This window comes from Leptonychotes weddellii, chromosome 12, assembly GCF_054177405.1.
Source record: "Leptonychotes weddellii isolate Sample4059 chromosome 12, ASM5417740v2, whole genome shotgun sequence".
NCBI classification, from domain to species: Eukaryota; Metazoa; Chordata; class Mammalia; order Carnivora; family Phocidae; genus Leptonychotes; species Leptonychotes weddellii.
This window is the reverse complement of record NC_138380.1, coordinates 44,389,772-44,407,547: the sequence shown is the minus strand read 5'-3', so window position 1 is coordinate 44,407,547 and position 17,776 is coordinate 44,389,772. Positions and strand designations below refer to the sequence as shown.

At 37.2% G+C, this 17,776-nt stretch overlaps 1 protein-coding gene across 2 annotated transcripts in view; it reads right to left on the bottom strand.

Annotated features, from left to right (window-relative positions):
- Nucleotides 1-17,446, bottom strand: part of LOC145716533 (src kinase-associated phosphoprotein 2-like) — a 74,563-nt gene extending 57,117 nt beyond the window's left edge. For both annotated transcript variants that reach the window (XM_081800376.1, XM_081800375.1), the window contains exons 1-3: nucleotides 17,156-17,446; nucleotides 7,242-7,347; nucleotides 6,628-6,653 (exon numbers count right to left, since the gene is read on the bottom strand). In XM_081800376.1, the coding sequence (XP_081656502.1) occupies nucleotides 6,628-6,653; nucleotides 7,242-7,347; nucleotides 17,156-17,222 (199 nt within the window). In that variant the 5' untranslated portion in view covers nucleotides 17,223-17,446. The remainder of the gene's footprint in view (nucleotides 1-6,627; nucleotides 6,654-7,241; nucleotides 7,348-17,155) is intronic.
- Nucleotides 17,447-17,776: the final 330 nt, after the last annotated feature.

The following is a 17,776-nucleotide window of genomic DNA, read 5'->3' as shown; positions in this document are numbered from 1 at the left end:
CCTACCCTCCTTTTTTTCCCTTTTTTAAGCTCCCTTGAATTAACCCAGAAATTTAAAAAAAAAAAAAAAAATTTTTTTTAATCTCTGTGGTATCTATATAGGGTTATTCCCTTTTCAACCCGCACTAAGTTGAAAGGACACATCATTTCTCAAAATAGTCTTCTTCATTTTACTGCTGTTCCAGGGGTGATCCATCCCTTTTCCTCCTTCCCAATTACTTTTTTTCAACCCAACAAAGAGCTGTAGTATAAGGACCTTAAACTGAACACAGGGGTCGCTGTTGAGTAATGCAAAGCTTTTTTTTTTTTTTTTTTCTCCCCAGGGGCTGAGTATTTGCAGCAATACCTGCAAAGACTTCTATAAATTAAAAGGTAAATGTTCAACTTGTGTTTATGTAATAGAAAACTGAACTCCAAAGCAACAATGGGCATCAGGTAAACGTATCCAATACAATTTACAGACATAATTAAAAGCATTACAGCCTAATCAGACATCTAAAAGAAAACCATGCTCAAATGAAATGTCTACAGAATCATTAGTTGGCAGTCATTCTACTACAATCACACATAATGTCAGTGGTGCCTTGAGCCTGTGCCAATGACAACAGCATAAATTTTGCATCTCATTTCTGTGGTCATAAAATTAATGATCAGTTTAAAAACACTTCTTTGTAAAAGTTATTGCGCAAAGAAAAGACATGAATTCGTCCCTGTTATGTACTCACAAGGATAATTATGGGGCTGTTGCTCATTAATACTGTTTCTTGTTTCCCTAGAAAACCATTTGATTTATCCCACAACTTTTAAAAGTTTAATTAACGATACAAAGTTAACAGCCTAAAAGACAATGATCCAAGACTTCCCTTCCTATAATTTCAGTAGCAACTTAAATATTATGGCAAAAATCAAAGCTGAGTCTTACCACAGCAGCATATTTCTCTGATAAACATTTTTAAGTTTATAATAGTTGAGTTCAAATCACTATTATCCCTTCCTCATTATATCGTTCATCATCAATTAACATTTTCCTGAACGCCTAGAGATGGAGCCCACCAGCAGCTGAACAGTCATGATCTCTACCACGGCAGAAGGTGATTGAACCAATTTACTGCTTGTTTTGTCAAACAAGTCTTATCTGAAACACAACCAGGTAAACGTTAAACTAAATAATATACCTAAAACTTAGGTGACGGTCATTCCCCCTTTATAGCATGAAAGGCAAACTTGAGGAGAAAAAGGACTTGAGTGAAAACAAATTAATTTCTAATTCTCTATTCCGTTCACTTGTCCAAATTAATGTCTCAAGTAATAACATACAACCAAATTGACAGCATTACGCACTTAACGTGTCATTTCTTAAGGGAATCTGTGGTTTCATTCTTAAGACTTTGAAAGATTTAGGTCACCACAAGGAGATTCTGTTCATAACTCGTCTGCAATCGGAGAGCTTAATAGCAAGCAGATAGGAGGCGGAGCTTTAACATAAGGATATCATTTCTCAAGCACTACCTCTGAAATATACTTCTACTACAGTAGGCCCCATCATTTCAGACATACGCAACACATTTGTACAAGGCCAGAGATGGGCGGGGGGCAGGGAGGGAGCTCAAGTTATTTGCTCAGCTTTCATTGGTGGGATAACTTCCAACCAAACATGCACTATATTTAAAACGATAAAGGAAAGGACATTAAACATCATCCAAACTTTTGACTTCTCTGTGTTCTTAAGGATTCCATCAGAGCCAACTAAAATGAATCCCTTCTTACCTAACCTTACCTTACCTAATACCTCTGGCTATTTAAAAAAAAAGCATGTTAGTCCATTAATAAACTTAATAACACAAATGAGGTCAAAGGAAATTGCTAAGTAAATCTATGCATATTTAATGATATCAATGAAGTCTCAAGGAGAAAATCGATTACATAATTTTTTTAATTAGAGGAAAAATATTTTACAGAAGAAAATGAGAGCTTTTTATTTTTTTTCGAGATTTTATTTATTTGAGAGAGAGAGAGCACAGAGGGAGAGGGAGAAGCACACTCCCCGCTGAGCAGGGAGCCCGATGCAGGACTCGATCCCAGGACCCTGAGATCATGACCTGAGCCAAAGGCAGATGCTTAACCCAGGTGCCCCGAAAATGAGAGCTTTTTAGCTATGGCATCTAAAGGGAACTGAAAACAGTATATTCACATTTTTAAGCTATAGACACTAATATTTTGCAAATTTGAAAATATTCTCTTGAAATATTTGTCTGTTAATATGTCCTCCTTTCAATAATTTATAATTCCCTCAAAAAGTATTTGAAAACTGAATTATAAATCAAGATTTACTTAAATCAAGATTTACTTAAATCCTCTTGATAAATGAAGTTGAATCTGAGAATACACACTAATATAATATTTATTGAATGTCAGTAGACATATGTGTCATGCATAGGTATCTTCACATTATCTGAATCATTCTATAAAGATATTAATCATACCTAAGTTACACTGAAGTAAAAAAAAAGACTAATATGAGGGCAAGATACAAGTAAAACTTTTTTATCATATACCTAATGTATATTAGAAAATTCTGTCTTATACTCAGTCAATAACAGTCTTTACTCAATTAGTAATATATTTTCATTAGAAAAATAATTACTTTGGGGCACCTGGATGGCTCAGTTGGTTAAGTGTCTGCCTTTGGCTCAGGTCATGATCCCAGGGTCCTGGGATTGAGCCCCACATCGGGCTCCCTGCTCAGCACGGAGCCTGCTTCTCCCTCTCTCCCCTGCTCGTGCTCTATCTCTCGCTATCTCTCTCTCTCTCTCTCTCAAATAAAATATTAAAGAAAAATAATTACTTCAGGTCACATTTAAGGGACTTATGACCATGTCATATGACAGGAACAAATTCTAAAATAATCATAATTCTATTCTAAAATAATTCTAAAAGTAGCATAATTTTAGTGCATGAAGCCTAATTCGGCAGTATACTCTATACTATACTGCAACCAAGAAGAGGAAACTAGGGATAATTACTCCATCATGCACAATATTTGAAGGATATAAGAAGGAGCTCTCTCTGGGGCACCTTGGTAGCTCAATCTGTTAAGCGTCTGACTCTTAATTTTAGCTCAGGTCATGATCTCAAGGTCATGAGATCGAGCCCTAAGTTGCACTTCATGCTCAGCGTGGAGTCTGCCTGAGATTCTCTCTCTCCCTCTGTCCCACACCCACCCCCCCCAAATAAATAAAATCTTACAAAAAAAAAAAGATTCTCTCCCCCTCTCCCTCTACCCCTCCCCCTCTCTCATGCAAGTGCACGCTCTCTCTCACTCTCTCAAATAAATTAATTAAATTTTTTTTTTAAAAAAAGGAGCGCTCTATTCTAGATAGAATAAGCAAAATTTCAAATAAGTAACAGGGACTAGACTAAGCAAGATGGGTTCTAGTTGCTTAGATTCAAATCTTTCTTATATACAAGTAAAACTGAGGAATTTAGAAAATCAACTGATAATTTATTCTTTTTTTTAATAAATTTTTTTAAGATTTTATTTATTTATTTGAGAGAGAGAAAGTGAGAGAGAGAGCATGAGAGGGGGGAGGGTCAGAGGGAGAAGCAGACTCCCTGCTGAGCAGGGAGCCCAATGTGGGACTCAATCCTGGGACTCCGGGATCATGACCTGAGCCGAAGGCAGCCACATAACCGACTGAGCCACCCAGGTGCCCCTGAAAATTTATTCGAAAGTCACAATTTATCAGACCTCAATGGAGAATCTAGACTTGAGTATAGAAAGAGATATAATCAAGAATCCTTAATAAATTAAAGAAATGAAAAGGGAAGTTTTCAGACAACAGCTGAAAATGAATATAAACAGCAAATAGAAAATTAACTTAATGAACAAGCTTCAATATCTAGGAGCCACTGTGATAAAATATTTCTACAAGTTCAAATTATTCTCACCAAAAAAAAAGGAAATACTTTTTTAAAGTCCTCTAAGATCTATGCAGCTCAGTGTTTCAACAACTGTATTGATTCAACTAGTTTTAAGAATTGAAAAACATCAAACTATAAATTCTATATTGTTAAATCTTAGGATGAGGGGGTAGTACCTACAGTGTAAGGGGAGGGAGGAGATACAGAGGGAGTAAGGAAGGATGATAAACATCCATGTATATTAGACAAACTAATAATTCACTAATTAGAAATGAATAACTGAATTAATTCATTTTATTTAAGAATTGTTCACCTGGTCCTTTTCTCTTCCATTAATGATATTAAAATGGTATTTAACTGCCATTTTAAAAAGATAAAATAGGTGAAATAGGAATATAAAAGTAAAAAGGGGGCGCCTGGGTGGTTCAGTTGGTTAAGCGACCGCCTTCGGCTCAGGTCATAATCCTGGAGTCCCGGGATCGAGTCCCGCATCGGGCTCCCTGCTCAGCAGGGAGTCTGCTTCTCCCTCTGACCCTCCCCCCTCTCATACTCTCTCTCTCTATCTCATTCTCTCTATCAAATAAATAAATAAAATCTTAAAAAAAAAAAAAAGTAAAAAGGAGGAAAATATCCTCTGTTTACTTCATTGTGACCCCATATTGACCTGAGAGAGAGTGAGAGAGGAGGGAGAAAAAGAGAAAGAGCAGGAAAACAGCCAAAAGGAATTCTGCCCAGGTCTGCTTGGATGAAGACAACCCAAAACCCCAAAGAGAAAATATAAGAAGAAAAAGAAAAGCAGCACTATTCAAAACATATTTAGATGAATTTACTCAATGTAGAGGTCTGATAATTACTAATTTCCTATTTAAAAAAAAATATGTATCTTGAATAATTACTTTGTAACTATTAAGTCTGTACTAACTTTGCTACTCCTAATTACAGGAATAATTCTTTTTAGAACAAAGCTGAATATACTTTGAGGGTATAATGGCATAAAATTACTCAGCTTCTCATATTTCTCCAAGGTATACATCTAATTTATCCATAGGCTTACTTTTAAGCAGGCACTCTTGGTGATTAGTTAACTCAATACAGGAGTACTGAACTACAAATGACTTGTTCAGAGAAAGGTGGTTATGGGGAATCTCTGAATTCTGTGGTTTTTGAACTCCTATTCCAGGCTCATTTTTCACTTTCTATCAAATACTACAAATTTCCATTCTCTTTAGAGACAAAGACTGTACCTCAGCAATATAATTTTAATATCTACAGGTCTAAACAAGTCCTAAACCAAAATACCAAAGGCAAAGTTCCTACCCAATTATTGAACCATATACAATTATACAATGACTTCATTATCACGCTTTCTTAGCTTACAATTTTTTAATGTACAAGTAATTAAGTCACAACAAGAGCTTGATAAATAATCACTGGAACAGAGTATGTCTTTTAAGACAGAACCTGTAATCTAGTATTCCTCTATAAACAGAGCATTGTATAAAAGTTACAGTAAGAATGCATAAATCCATTACTTCTATATTCAACTAAGCAAAATGCAGTATGATTAAACCTACAGTTCAGGATTGGTTGTCAAGTACAAAGAAGTGGGTATTTGTGGGGAAGAAGAGTTTCCTGCTCTTCTCTTTATTTAATAGTGCTAAAAATTTCCATATGAAAAAAAACATCTCATTCCCTCAAATCACAGCGATCTTGATGATTTAATGCGAAAAGAAACTATGGTCTGTCTGGTGAAGTACTTGGTTTATTGAAACTGTCATTACTCTCTCACTTATCAGTTGGCAGAGATATGAATTACTCTGTGGTATCTGCTAACCCCAGTTAGAAGATGCCATACTGTTTTTCCCCAAACCCAGATCCTAACTCCACATAGGTTAGCTGACCTTATGTTGTGACCCTCCTACCAGCATCCACAGGCTTCAGGTCATGACCTATGAATTAGCATCCTGAAAGTAAGGGCCACACCCAGTTTCCCTTATAGAACTGAAGACATGAAATAGTAGGAACTTCCTATGCCCTTCTTGGTTTGGTTTTCAATACGCTAAACAACCATCCCCCAAATCTAAAGGAAGTCAATCAGGTTACCAGCACTCTCGCATATTTTGAGAAAATTAAATTGAACTCCTTCTCTGAAAATTTCTATAGCATACATTTATTCATATCAAAAGAATCACAGTAATAAAAACCAGCAATTGAGAGAGATTTCACTCATATTTTCAAACAAAAATTGATACTGTTTTAAGACAATGACTCTTTAAAAACATTACCTATAAGCAGCCAGCCACAGGCCCTCCTGACCCCACCACAGCTATAAAATCATCTCGGCTGTGTTAAATGGTGTTAGTTTGGTATCTCACCTCTGCTTTACCGAATTATTCCATGTGTTGCTGCAAGCATAAACTTTTCTTAACAAAGTTCTGTCACAGTGTGAAAACACATTAAAACACCTAACAAACGTTAAACACACAAGATTTCTGCATCAGGAGACGGTGCCGAGTAGATTCGGGATATGCTTCTTAATTTTTTTCTCAGCAGGGGGAGCTAGCACTCTCATCTTGAAAATCTAAGTATACAATCTGGAAATTTAAATTTTGATCCCAACTATCAAATTTCAGTATGTTTTACATTACCCTATTGAACATCTCTACAAGGATAAAAAATTTCAAGGTGGACAACCTTGAGAATTTACCTTTGTCTTGAAAGTCCTGAAGATAGCTGGAAGATAAAGCAAGAATATTATATTTTAAGATGAGGGTTGACAAATCAAAACAAGGTCTATTCATTGGCAATAATTCACACCTATTTTAAAATCTATATCATAAATACACATTTAGAGGAAAAAGTACTTCCTATCCTGAAATAACAATTCCAAAAGGCTTATGGATTTATAATAAAAGTATTTTTAAAGACCTAAGATACTGTAGTAGAATCAAAATCTTTAATATCCATGATATACATTTATTCATTTCTATATCTAGAGGTATTTATATTAAAATTCTCAATCTACCTTTGTCCTATTATTTAAACCACATACATCCTCAAATAATCAAAATAAACAGATGGATTTTGCTAGAATGCTTAGAAAAATATATATAATCAAGAACCTTCACAAAAAAGGATAATATGATAAGCGTATCAGTTTTTAAAAACTATTATAGAGGACATATACTTTGTCCTTTAAAACATTTAACACCAATTAAATTAGGACATAAAAAAAGTAATTCCGTGATAATTCTTTATTAAAATGTTAACTACAAAGTTGCTTCTAAGTAAGAAATAATAAACAGCGAGTAAGTGACTTACATAGGCTTTACATCTTTTATCTTCTTAATAAGGGATTCTCTCTTTTCCTTTGCTTTCTTGGATAAATTTTCCCCTCTCAGTGTGTCTGCCACAAATGTTTCAACATCTAAACCATGAAACATAAGAAACAGGATACAAATTATAGGAAAGAATCATTTTTTGTGAAGACAAATAGGACAATGATTGTTTCTACCCGTAAGTGTTAATATCTGTACAATTTGTTACAGTTATTTATCAATCCAAAGCATAACAGTTGAAATATGTTTCAAATACTAAGTTGGACAAATCTGCACACCACTTAGCTAATAAAATTTGTATGCTCTACTTATGCTTAGCACAGCAAATGCTATTTGGATGTTTGGCATCATTAAACCAGAGAGAAGCTCACAAGTTTTAATAAACTATGGTGCCCCATAAAACAAATTCTCTCATATAAAAGCAAGCACAGAGCTTTTAGGCATGTGTTACTATCATTTTATAGTATTTTGTAAGCTCCTGTATGAACGGGTCATTCACAATATTATATCAATATAAGCTAATGTGTCTGGCAAGGTCCTGTTTTTCCCAGTGTAATCCATTTTCAGGTATGTGCAATATTTAATGTTTTAAAGGAAAAAATAAATCCCTTCTTCTAACCAAGATTCCAAATCAAACCCTCCTCCTTCCTACCTGCCCCACCCATTCTACCAGCCACTTTCAAAAAGAAAGGATAATCTGCTGTGTGGTTTTGTGTGTTCTTGCTTTCTGCCTTGGTATTACCACCTGGAAATATTTCTTTAAATACAGGAAGAAGTGGCAAAAATAGATTCATCTGCTATTTTAAAATATAGTAACCAAGAAATAAGATTTCCATGGCTTCATATAACATTTCCACAAGGCCTCTTTTTTTTTAATTTAGTAAACTTGTAAATTATTCTGCTTTCTAATTCTCTCTAGTACAAAATTCCAACTAGTCCTTACTGGTTTGATTTTATAATAGCCCCATTCATATTGTTCATGAACCATTGTGCAACTTTAAATTAATTTTATATTCAGAAGTTCAAATCTTACTTTGAGATATCTAATATAAAGGATACCATAAAAAATTTTAAAGTAGGTATGACTGTAAACCATCCATATTTCATACTGAAGAGATGTATGTATGTTTTACTTTCTTTTTATTTAACTACTTTGTCTCCTAACTCACACTGATAAAAAGAAAGTATCAAAGCATACGATAACACTATATGTAATTAATTCAAAGCACTATAATAGTCTTCCAACTGTACTTATAATTAACCATTTAAAACCTAGTATTTGAGGTAAAACGTTGTAATAGATTTTAAATTCTTGATTACAATAGTATCTTGATCCAATAAGCAAAGGTGATTAAACTGTTATCCCATACATGCATAATAAATGTATAAAGATAATTTTCACTAAATCAATATGACAAATGAAAGAATTAAAATTTAATCTTGGAATAATTTTTTTAAATAGCTTTCTGGTTTGAAGTCCATTAATGACTGTTGCAAGCAAGTATCAAAACGAAATGAAAGCAAAATGCCACAGCTTCTTTTTACTCGATCTGTCCATATATTGAAGAGGAGGACATATAGACATAATCCATAACCAGTGCAAATTAGACCCAGACTTCTAAAGTGAGTTCAAAATAATGAAACTTATTTTAAAACACACACACACACACAAAAGCACTCTCCCCTAAACTCTTTAAATTTTGTACCCAGAGAAACAAGCAACCTTTGGACATTCAGACATTAGCTGAAATGGAAAAGATCACTGGCTTCTCTGAGATGGTTACAATAAATCTACTAAAAAAAGTGGAATAAGGGAAGGAGTAGCATCTCTACTGCTGATTCTTTCTTCCAACCGGACTCAGTTCTTGGGAGAATCTCTGGTACAATGATTGGTGAATAGTCTGCTTAATGTTACTTTCACTCAGTGTTTGTCTTTAATTCCCTCATCCACAAGTATTTAATTGCCTATTTTACATTTTCATTACACAACCCAAATTTAAACAAACAGGATCTATTTTCTATCTCCAGAAGCAATAACAGATGGAATTACAGCCCGAGTTATTTCTTTAAAAGGTCGTTTCAGTTCTATAAAAACTCAGGAAACATAAAAAGCTGCAATGCTCTATATATAGGTTTCCTAACACTCCCAAAAAATATTTTTAAAATTCTGACCCATGCTATTTTATAAGAAATGCTTGTTGAAAGAGTGTGAGACTGCTGGAAGAATCCTGTTGTTTGTTTGTTGAGGGGGAGGAGATTCAGAGATCTGGCAAGGGAAAAAAATCTATAGTTTTAGAGTAGTCTTGATGTATTTATTCTTAAACTAATCCCAGAAAGGGGGTTTAAGGCAACTAAAAAGATGTAATAAACGCTGAATTTTTTATAAATTATTTCCTAGGAGACAGGGAAAGTGTAAGAACTGTTTTTGCTCTTTTCTTGTGTTTTTTCTCTTTTTTAACAAATAAGTTAGGAACTCTAAAGTGGAATTGATTCCTGAAATCTTAGTTTGTTGGTACCCACAGATTTAGTCGGTTTTGAAGTTTTTGAAATCTGGGTTATTTCTTAAAATCCACACGGTGCCCATTTATTTTCGAATTGAACAGAAACAGCCTCTCCCAGGCACGGGACACCCTCAGGATGCGCGGGGGACCCTTCGGCCGCGTCCCTGCGCAAAGCAGGGACCCTGCTCGCCCAGCGCGAAGACCGGGCGAGCACTGAGAAGTTACTCCGGGCTTTCCCGGGAGACACTTAGGCTCTGCGGTCCTCGAACACTCGACATTTGGAGTGTTAAATCCCGGGGTTCCTGTCATAGGAGCTGTGACCAGGGACCACGGGTTTCGCCAGACAAATGGGACTGGATCTGCGGCTTTGTAGCTCAGAGCCAGGGTAATATTTCAAAAGCGGGCAATAAAAGTCCTAGACGAATCAAGCGCTCCTCTGGCTGGTTGGAAAAGAGATTTGAAGCTTTTTATTGTGCTCTGAGTAGCCCTGCAAACGACAAACTAGCGAGCGTGTTAGCCCCATTCTATCTTCCTTTAGAGGTTGTGTCCCTCGGTTAATATGTAGATTTCACTGACTCCAGACTGCCTGTAATTCGGGGAACAGCCGTAATTCGATTGCAAGAAAAGGTCAGCCTGCTCCTCCCTAGCCTCTCGGCCTGGCGAGTGAGAATTCCTCTTCCTCAGAGGGAGGGGCTCCACTCATGCACGCACGCATCGAAGCTTGGGGACCCGCTCGGCCCGCTCGGAGAAAGCACAGCTCCCGGGAGCCCCAAACGCAGCAGGTCTAACCCCCAGCACCACCTCGCTCGCAGCCACGCAGACTGCGGGTCAGCGCCGCTGGCATTTAACCCCAGAATCAGCCCCATCTCCATCAGCCTCTGCCCCCAAGGCATCACCAAGGAAAAAGTTATCCCAGAGACTGCAAAGGTGGTGGTGAGTTTTGGTCCTTTTACACCTTAACACTGTCGAGAATAAACCTTATCTCCCGGTACAACTGTAAAGATCTGGGGCAGAGGGCCCTGAGAAGATCAGACTTACAAGTGCTCTGTAGATAACTGTTAAGGTCTGAAAACAAAATTAAAAGATGACATCATGTCTTGGCTCAGCAATCTCAAGCAGTTTAAGTTAGAAACCTCTCAAAAGCCATCACAACCCCTAAGAGGCAAACACAGCACACACCAAACCACCGAATGGTATTCCAATTTCCTTTTTTCTTCTTCTTCTGTAGGAATGGACCCCCAGAAAAACTGCCCACCCCCTATGTCTTCCCCTGTAGTTCAAGGGGCTAGGACAGGTATTTAATACGCACACACACACACACACACACACAGAGAGAGAGAGAGAGAGAGAGAGAGAGAGGTGCTAACTGCTTTCTACCACCTTCCACATGGATCACACAGTGAAAAACCTGAAACCACAACAGATTAGAATGGTTTTTAAATTCCTGCAAATGAAAAAATAAAATGCCACCCTTTCAAAGCTCAGTACACAGGTTCCCACTCTTGAAGAAAGCTGAGGTTTGGCCACTTGCCCTCACCATCCTTCACCAGCCAGCAGCCTAGAAAATGACTTGCTGGGAGGTTGTAAATAAGTCACAAAGGTAACACCTGATGTCTTCTGCCTCCTCTCCCAACCACCCAATACCACCCTGAGAAGGCTTGCCTGCATACACACACACACACACACACACACAGCCTCTGTGATGGCCTGAATTGTATAGGAGAGGGGAAGAATTGGACTGAATCCACTACCATTTGCTCAGCTCCAGATCAATAACATAAGTGTAAAACCAATTACACATCACCCCCAAATGGCTTTACTTACTTAATTCCACATCCTTCTCTACTTTATGAATTGGGCCAGGTTTTACTATGTATTCACTAAGGTACTACTACCAAACTTAATATGGTGAGAATCCCAGCCAAACTTTAAGGCGACATAAGAAAAAAAATAATAAACTTTTCTTCTCTGTTAAAGGGGGTACAGTCTGATCAAACACCTACTGGTAAAAACATAAAAATCAATTAAACTGGGCACATGTAGATCAATGGAGCCAATGCCCAAAGTTGGAAAATGGCTAAGTGAAAAGTTATTGATCCTCTAATCAATGTCTTCCCTTGATTACTTAGCACTTTTACAGGTTATAGTTGAACTGTGGATTTTCCAAACATGGAAGAGGAGGAGCCAAGGAGTTCTCACAGTACAGTAAGTAAAACATTCCTGAGTCTTACAATCCAATCATCTGACAAAATTTTCAAAATGGGCTTTGGAGACTAAATGACTTATTTTGATAGAAAACTGGGCTGTTGAAGAATATAGATAAACATCTTTCACCTCTAAAAGATGACTCTTGATAAATAACACCTTATAATAATCAAAATCTTTTTACCACGCATTTTCAAAGAAGCCACAGTGAATAACACATTAGTCTGAGATTTACACTATATTCACTGTTAGGTAGCACCTATTGTAATGTGTTCAGTATGTGATTGAAAAAGAAATGTAAACTCAGTGGAATGAAAAAGATAGACTTGGCTTTAATTGAAAAAGACAAACTAAGTTAATAATGAGTATATAAAAACTAGTCTATGCCACTTTTATCACCCATATATGACACTTAATCTTAAATTTATGAGAGACAACTGAAGTGTGTTTCAAATCACCAGAGGCTTCTCCTATGCTGTTGTTTCTATCTTCCTTCTAGTAATACTTTAATGCTGATAATGTAGAGATAAACCCATTTGGAAATTTTTTTCTCATTTTTTAATATACTTAGATTCCTTTTTTTTTTTCCTTCAAAGATTTCATTTATTTTTCAACAGAGAGAGAGAGATAGCGAGAGAGGGAACACAAGCAGGGGGAGTGGGAGAGGGAGAAGCAGGGCTCCTGCCGAGCAGGGAGCCCGATGCGGGGCTCGATCCCAGGACCCTGGGATCATGACCTGAGCCGAAGGCAGATGCTTAATGACTGAGCCACCCAGGCGCCCTAGATTCCTTTTTTTTTTTTAAAGAAATCCAGTGATAACTTGGGTTGAGTAACTATAAAAACTGTACATATCAAGAGCCTTATTTAGTAATCTGAGATGAAAATACTTTCAGTGGAAAGCAATGGTGGAAAACAAGCCAGCCAAAGATCCCCTCCCAAGAAAAAGTAGGATATTATATGCTTAATACAGGCAAATAATTTTCTTAACATCACATCTTAATTCATCTATGTTATTCGACCCATAACAAGAAATTATAAATTTTTGATCCTTTGATTTACAAACACATATTCCTGTTTCTAGAAGAGAAAACCTTAAAGGCATCGAAGACTGATTTCATTTTGAGTTCAAATATCCTCATAGCAACTTTATGCTCATTAGTTATTACTGCCAAAATGGGGCAGGCTTGTTCTTGCTCTGTAGGAAAATCCAGGTGCTAAAGAAGTAGGTGACTATTGGTGACTCAGTAGGTGGCACTCTTCCCTTTACATACTCAGCGAATGCCCCAGAAGCAAATTATGGGACCCTAGATGTACCATAAATAATCCTCATAGGAAAAATAAACCCAAAATGTTGACCAAATTATAAATGGAACTTAGGAAAGGTGGAAATCAAACCATACTATTCTTAGCATTGAAAAAATTCTCCGTCTATTTCAACTGAATTGCATTCTTTACCTTGTGCCCCTAAAGGGATTATCAATTTTAATGTGTGAAGTTTAAAAAAAAAAAAAAAATGTTCTGGAAATCCCCAGTAGGGAAAAATGCAATATTTCTAATCAAGACTGCCCTGTGAAAAAAAACCTCAAAGTCACTCTGCAGAAACCATATAGGCACTTTGTTTATTGTTTGTTTGGTTTGGTTTGGTTTTGATTTTTCAGAGTACTGTTCTGGAAATCCCCAGTAGGGAAAAATGCAAGATTTCTAATCAAGACTGCCCTGTGAAAAAAAACCTCAAAGTCACTCTGCAGAAACCATATAGCCACTTTGTTTATTGTTTGTTTGGTTTGGTTTGGTTTGGTTTTGATTTTTCAGAGTACTGACAACCACTATTTTCTCCTGTTAGCGTTGGTTTCATTTTCTAACTTAATAAAAAGAAACTTACATCCTCTTACAGCTTTTCTCTTCAAACATGTTGTCCTAAAACAAATCAATGAGAATGAATGAGAATATCTGATTGCAAACTACTAACACTCCAGTATTCAAAGGATGATTAAACAAATGAAGGGGGTTGAGAGCCCATAGTTCTAGTTCTCTCACTTTCTCGCCTGCCCGGAGAAAAAACTCACATAAATCAAGATTATTCTTGCTGTTAGTCCTAGTCAAAATATTTGGATGTAGGAAAAGATTAAATGGACAAGATTCAGAATTATCCATGAATTCCAATTATCCAGGCTAAACTTGTTCTTCCATTGTTGTGAAAAAAAATGAAAGGTTGCTTGTAGTGCATAGGCAGTTCAAAATTTGCTTTTAACAAAAATTTATAACCTTTTTTCTATTCATGTAACAAAAGAAAAATACAACACTTTTATAAGAAGTATAGGCTTTCAAGATTTAATATACTGATCCCAGAGAAATATGTATCACTAACAGTCAAAACTATAAGCCCCTTTTTCAAGAGTATCATTAAATGTAGTTAAGAATGATAGCATCTATGGGTTTTTGCATTTCTAGAGAATGTTTTAGAGGGGAAGGAATGAGAAGAGAGGGGAACAAATATTGAAGGGAAGCCTAAAACTGCTATAATCAGAACGAAAAATAAGGAGAAAGAAAATAATATAAACTGATAAGAATACACTGAGCACCTATCTCTATCAAGCAGTTGAAATGTCAAACATTTAACACACATGACATACAATGATTTGGATAATAGGCACATGGAACACAAAGGGAACTGTCTGAGCAATGTTATTTTGATAGGCATTATCTTTTGACTTTGTATCATTTTTTTCTGTAGGCAAGGATTTGAAGTGCCTGCAAAGTTTAGGTCCTTATCTTCTCTACATGGGAATTCTAGCATGGTGTCAAACATTCTCAGAGGGCTCAACTGTTAACTACAATTCACCACTACTAATATCTCCTTCTTAGTTTCAGAAAGTAGTAGGTAATCCAGCATTCAAACCAATGCTCTCCCTCTATAGTTTTAGTAATTTTAAATCTAACCATGTACTATTACCCAACACACTTGAATTATGCAAATAACCATGCACAATCCCAACAGAATTTTTTGGATGCAAAATGTGAAAAAACTGCTGAGAACCTTTATTCTTGAAACCTTTCCGGAAAGATTTTAATTACAGTCAAAGACAAAATGTTAACATCCTTCTTTGAATAAGTTAAAAAAGAAAACTGAAAAACACTAGTTCTCTTGTTTCATTTCTTTAAAAAGTATAGACAGATAGATAGATAAATAGATATTCCCTCAAATCCATACCTCTTGAAAATGTCCTCTGATTATAGTGTAAGCCAAATTTTAATATTAATTTTAATTTTTTAATTTTCATATTTTTAATTTTCATATTTTCATATTTGTTTTTAATACTTCATGTGTTTTGATATGTGATTTGTTTAATAATATGAAATATTGAAAACATCAGTAAGATGACTTTTAAAACATTCATTTCGGACATTATGCAGGCATATTAACTGACTAAAGAGAGAGAAATGGCTAAAGTAAATAGGAAGTTAGCATTGGTAGATAATTTAAATATTATGTAATTCTAAGCTTTCAACAAATTATATACATAAGGGCCAAATGAAATATTTGTAATCTATGGGAATCAGAGAATAATGAGTCTCATAACCTATATGTCATACTATCTGCAAAAGTATGATTATGGACCCAAACAGCAAACTGCCTCCTGTTGGAACTCTCAAGCTTTAAAGGTGTGCACCCAGAGGTCTGAACTTTATTTCTTAAAGTCAAAAATTCAGAACTAGAATATCCTGAAAGTGGTGCCATCTACTTCTGGAGTAATGATAAACACTTCTCTGGTCTGGTTATTAAAATAGTATTCTAAACACGCAATTCCAGCATTGTAACAATGAAAATGTTAACTGTAGTAAAACAAAATCAGTACTAATGAGAAACTCTCATATAATGGAATAAAATCTGCCTTAAATTAGTCTTTACAGTTCCTTATATTTCTCTTAGTGGTACCCATTAATGACAATAAGCATTCTTAGAGTAAAATACTATCCCACCACAAATGCATTTATCACACTGTAACTGTGTTCAGACAAACTTAAGTCTGCATCCATACGCTCTTGGTTTTATTCTCTTGATCATATTCATGATGCTAACCAGCAAAACAGCATATTAGGGGATTTGGTCTCATAAGCAACTTACTATTTAAAATGTCACATTTTAGATATTAATTTTTGAGAGTTAAAATAAGCAACTTGTAATAGACATCTAAAAGAAACTCTTTTAATCCAGCTATTCATGACCAATACTTAAAGGTAAATACTTGAGACAACTAAAGTAAAACAATCAAAATTCAGTTTCTAGAATTCTGATGTACCTATGACAAAGTGAATGATAGTAAGAATTCCAGAGCATCAGGATAGGTAAGATTTGTGCTACCCTAAAAAAACGTGTTTTCTACTTCGTGCAGAAATATACATCTCCATTTCTAGCAGAGTAATGAACCAGTAGTGGATTCGTAATATCCTTGAAGAACCGCATCTTTAACTCCTAACGTAAGTTCCTATAAATGGTCATTTAAAACTGAAAAGGGGAAGATGAGGGTGCAAAGATGAAGTACTTTCATTGTGTGACACAGGAAGTTGGACCTTAACACATACTTCCTTTTTTGTTTTCATATGTTACTCAGGCCAAGACAAGTGGCCCTTTAAGAATCAGGCTCTCTTTGAAAGTCTTAAATAAGAGCGCAATGAATGTTTATGAAAAAAAGAGAGTTTTAGAAATGACAAAACCTTGCGTCCCACAACCTCTAACACCTGTAGCTCTGACATCTTTTGGCATCTTTACACCCTTCTCCTCCATTGGCCAGGCCACCGAAGAACTACTTCTTTGACTTCTGATCCCTTCCCAGTTCTCACACACGCATTCATTATCATTTCCTCTCTCCCTCTCTCTCTCTTCTCTCTCTTTCGCACACATACAAGCACATGACGTCCTCACGATGCATACGGAAATGTCCTGATCCCATTAGTGTAGTCCATCAAGGAGGGCTTCCCCACCATCCTCGAACCCAATTTCAACACACGCCCACTCCCTTTCTCAGACCCCTCTTCCCCATTCCCAGTCCTGCTCCCACTGGCCAGGAGACAGGGAAGCGTGGGGAGGGAGGGCAGAGTCGCTGAATGCTTCTGTCCCCACCGGCTCGCCGTCCCCTCGCCCCCGCCCCCGCCCCAACAGCGTCGCCCGCCCCCTTCCCCAGATCTTTACCTGCCAACAGGTTCCTAATTTCCTCAGGGAGGGGGTAGGGAGAGGAGGTGCTGCTGGGGTTGGGCATGTTAGGGAGCGCGGTGCGTGCGGGGAAAAGACCTGTGCTGAAAGGGGGACCGATGGGCTGAGGTTGCGGCTGCGACCTAGACTCGGGCTAGCGGTCCTGGTCAGGACAGCGGTGCTACGAGTCCGGACACTGCCGGGCCGGGGCTCACAACAAGGAAGTCACTGAAGCCCCAGCTAGCAGCTGCTGGACTCTCGGCCCAGCCCCGCCCGGCAGATGGGGGCGGGGCGACGGGCTGGGAGAAAACCCGAAGCGCCTGAGGGGCCCAACTGCGCATGTGTATCCTATGGTTTTCCTAGCCTCGGAAAAGAGCCTCTGCACAGACCACACCCACCCCTACGTCAGGGAGCGGGAGGAGCGGCTGGTGGGAAGGGAGCGGACTGGAGCTGCATCACCTGATCTGGAGTCTGAAGCGCCTTGCAGCCATTTTGGTTACTGGTGCCTCCACAACTGCTGACCGTTTCTCCAGGATCCCGAAAAATAAGGTATCCATAGTGCCCCTAAGTTTTCCGCTTAAGGGACCTCTAGCCAAAGGTCAGCCCCGCTGAGGTGTAACA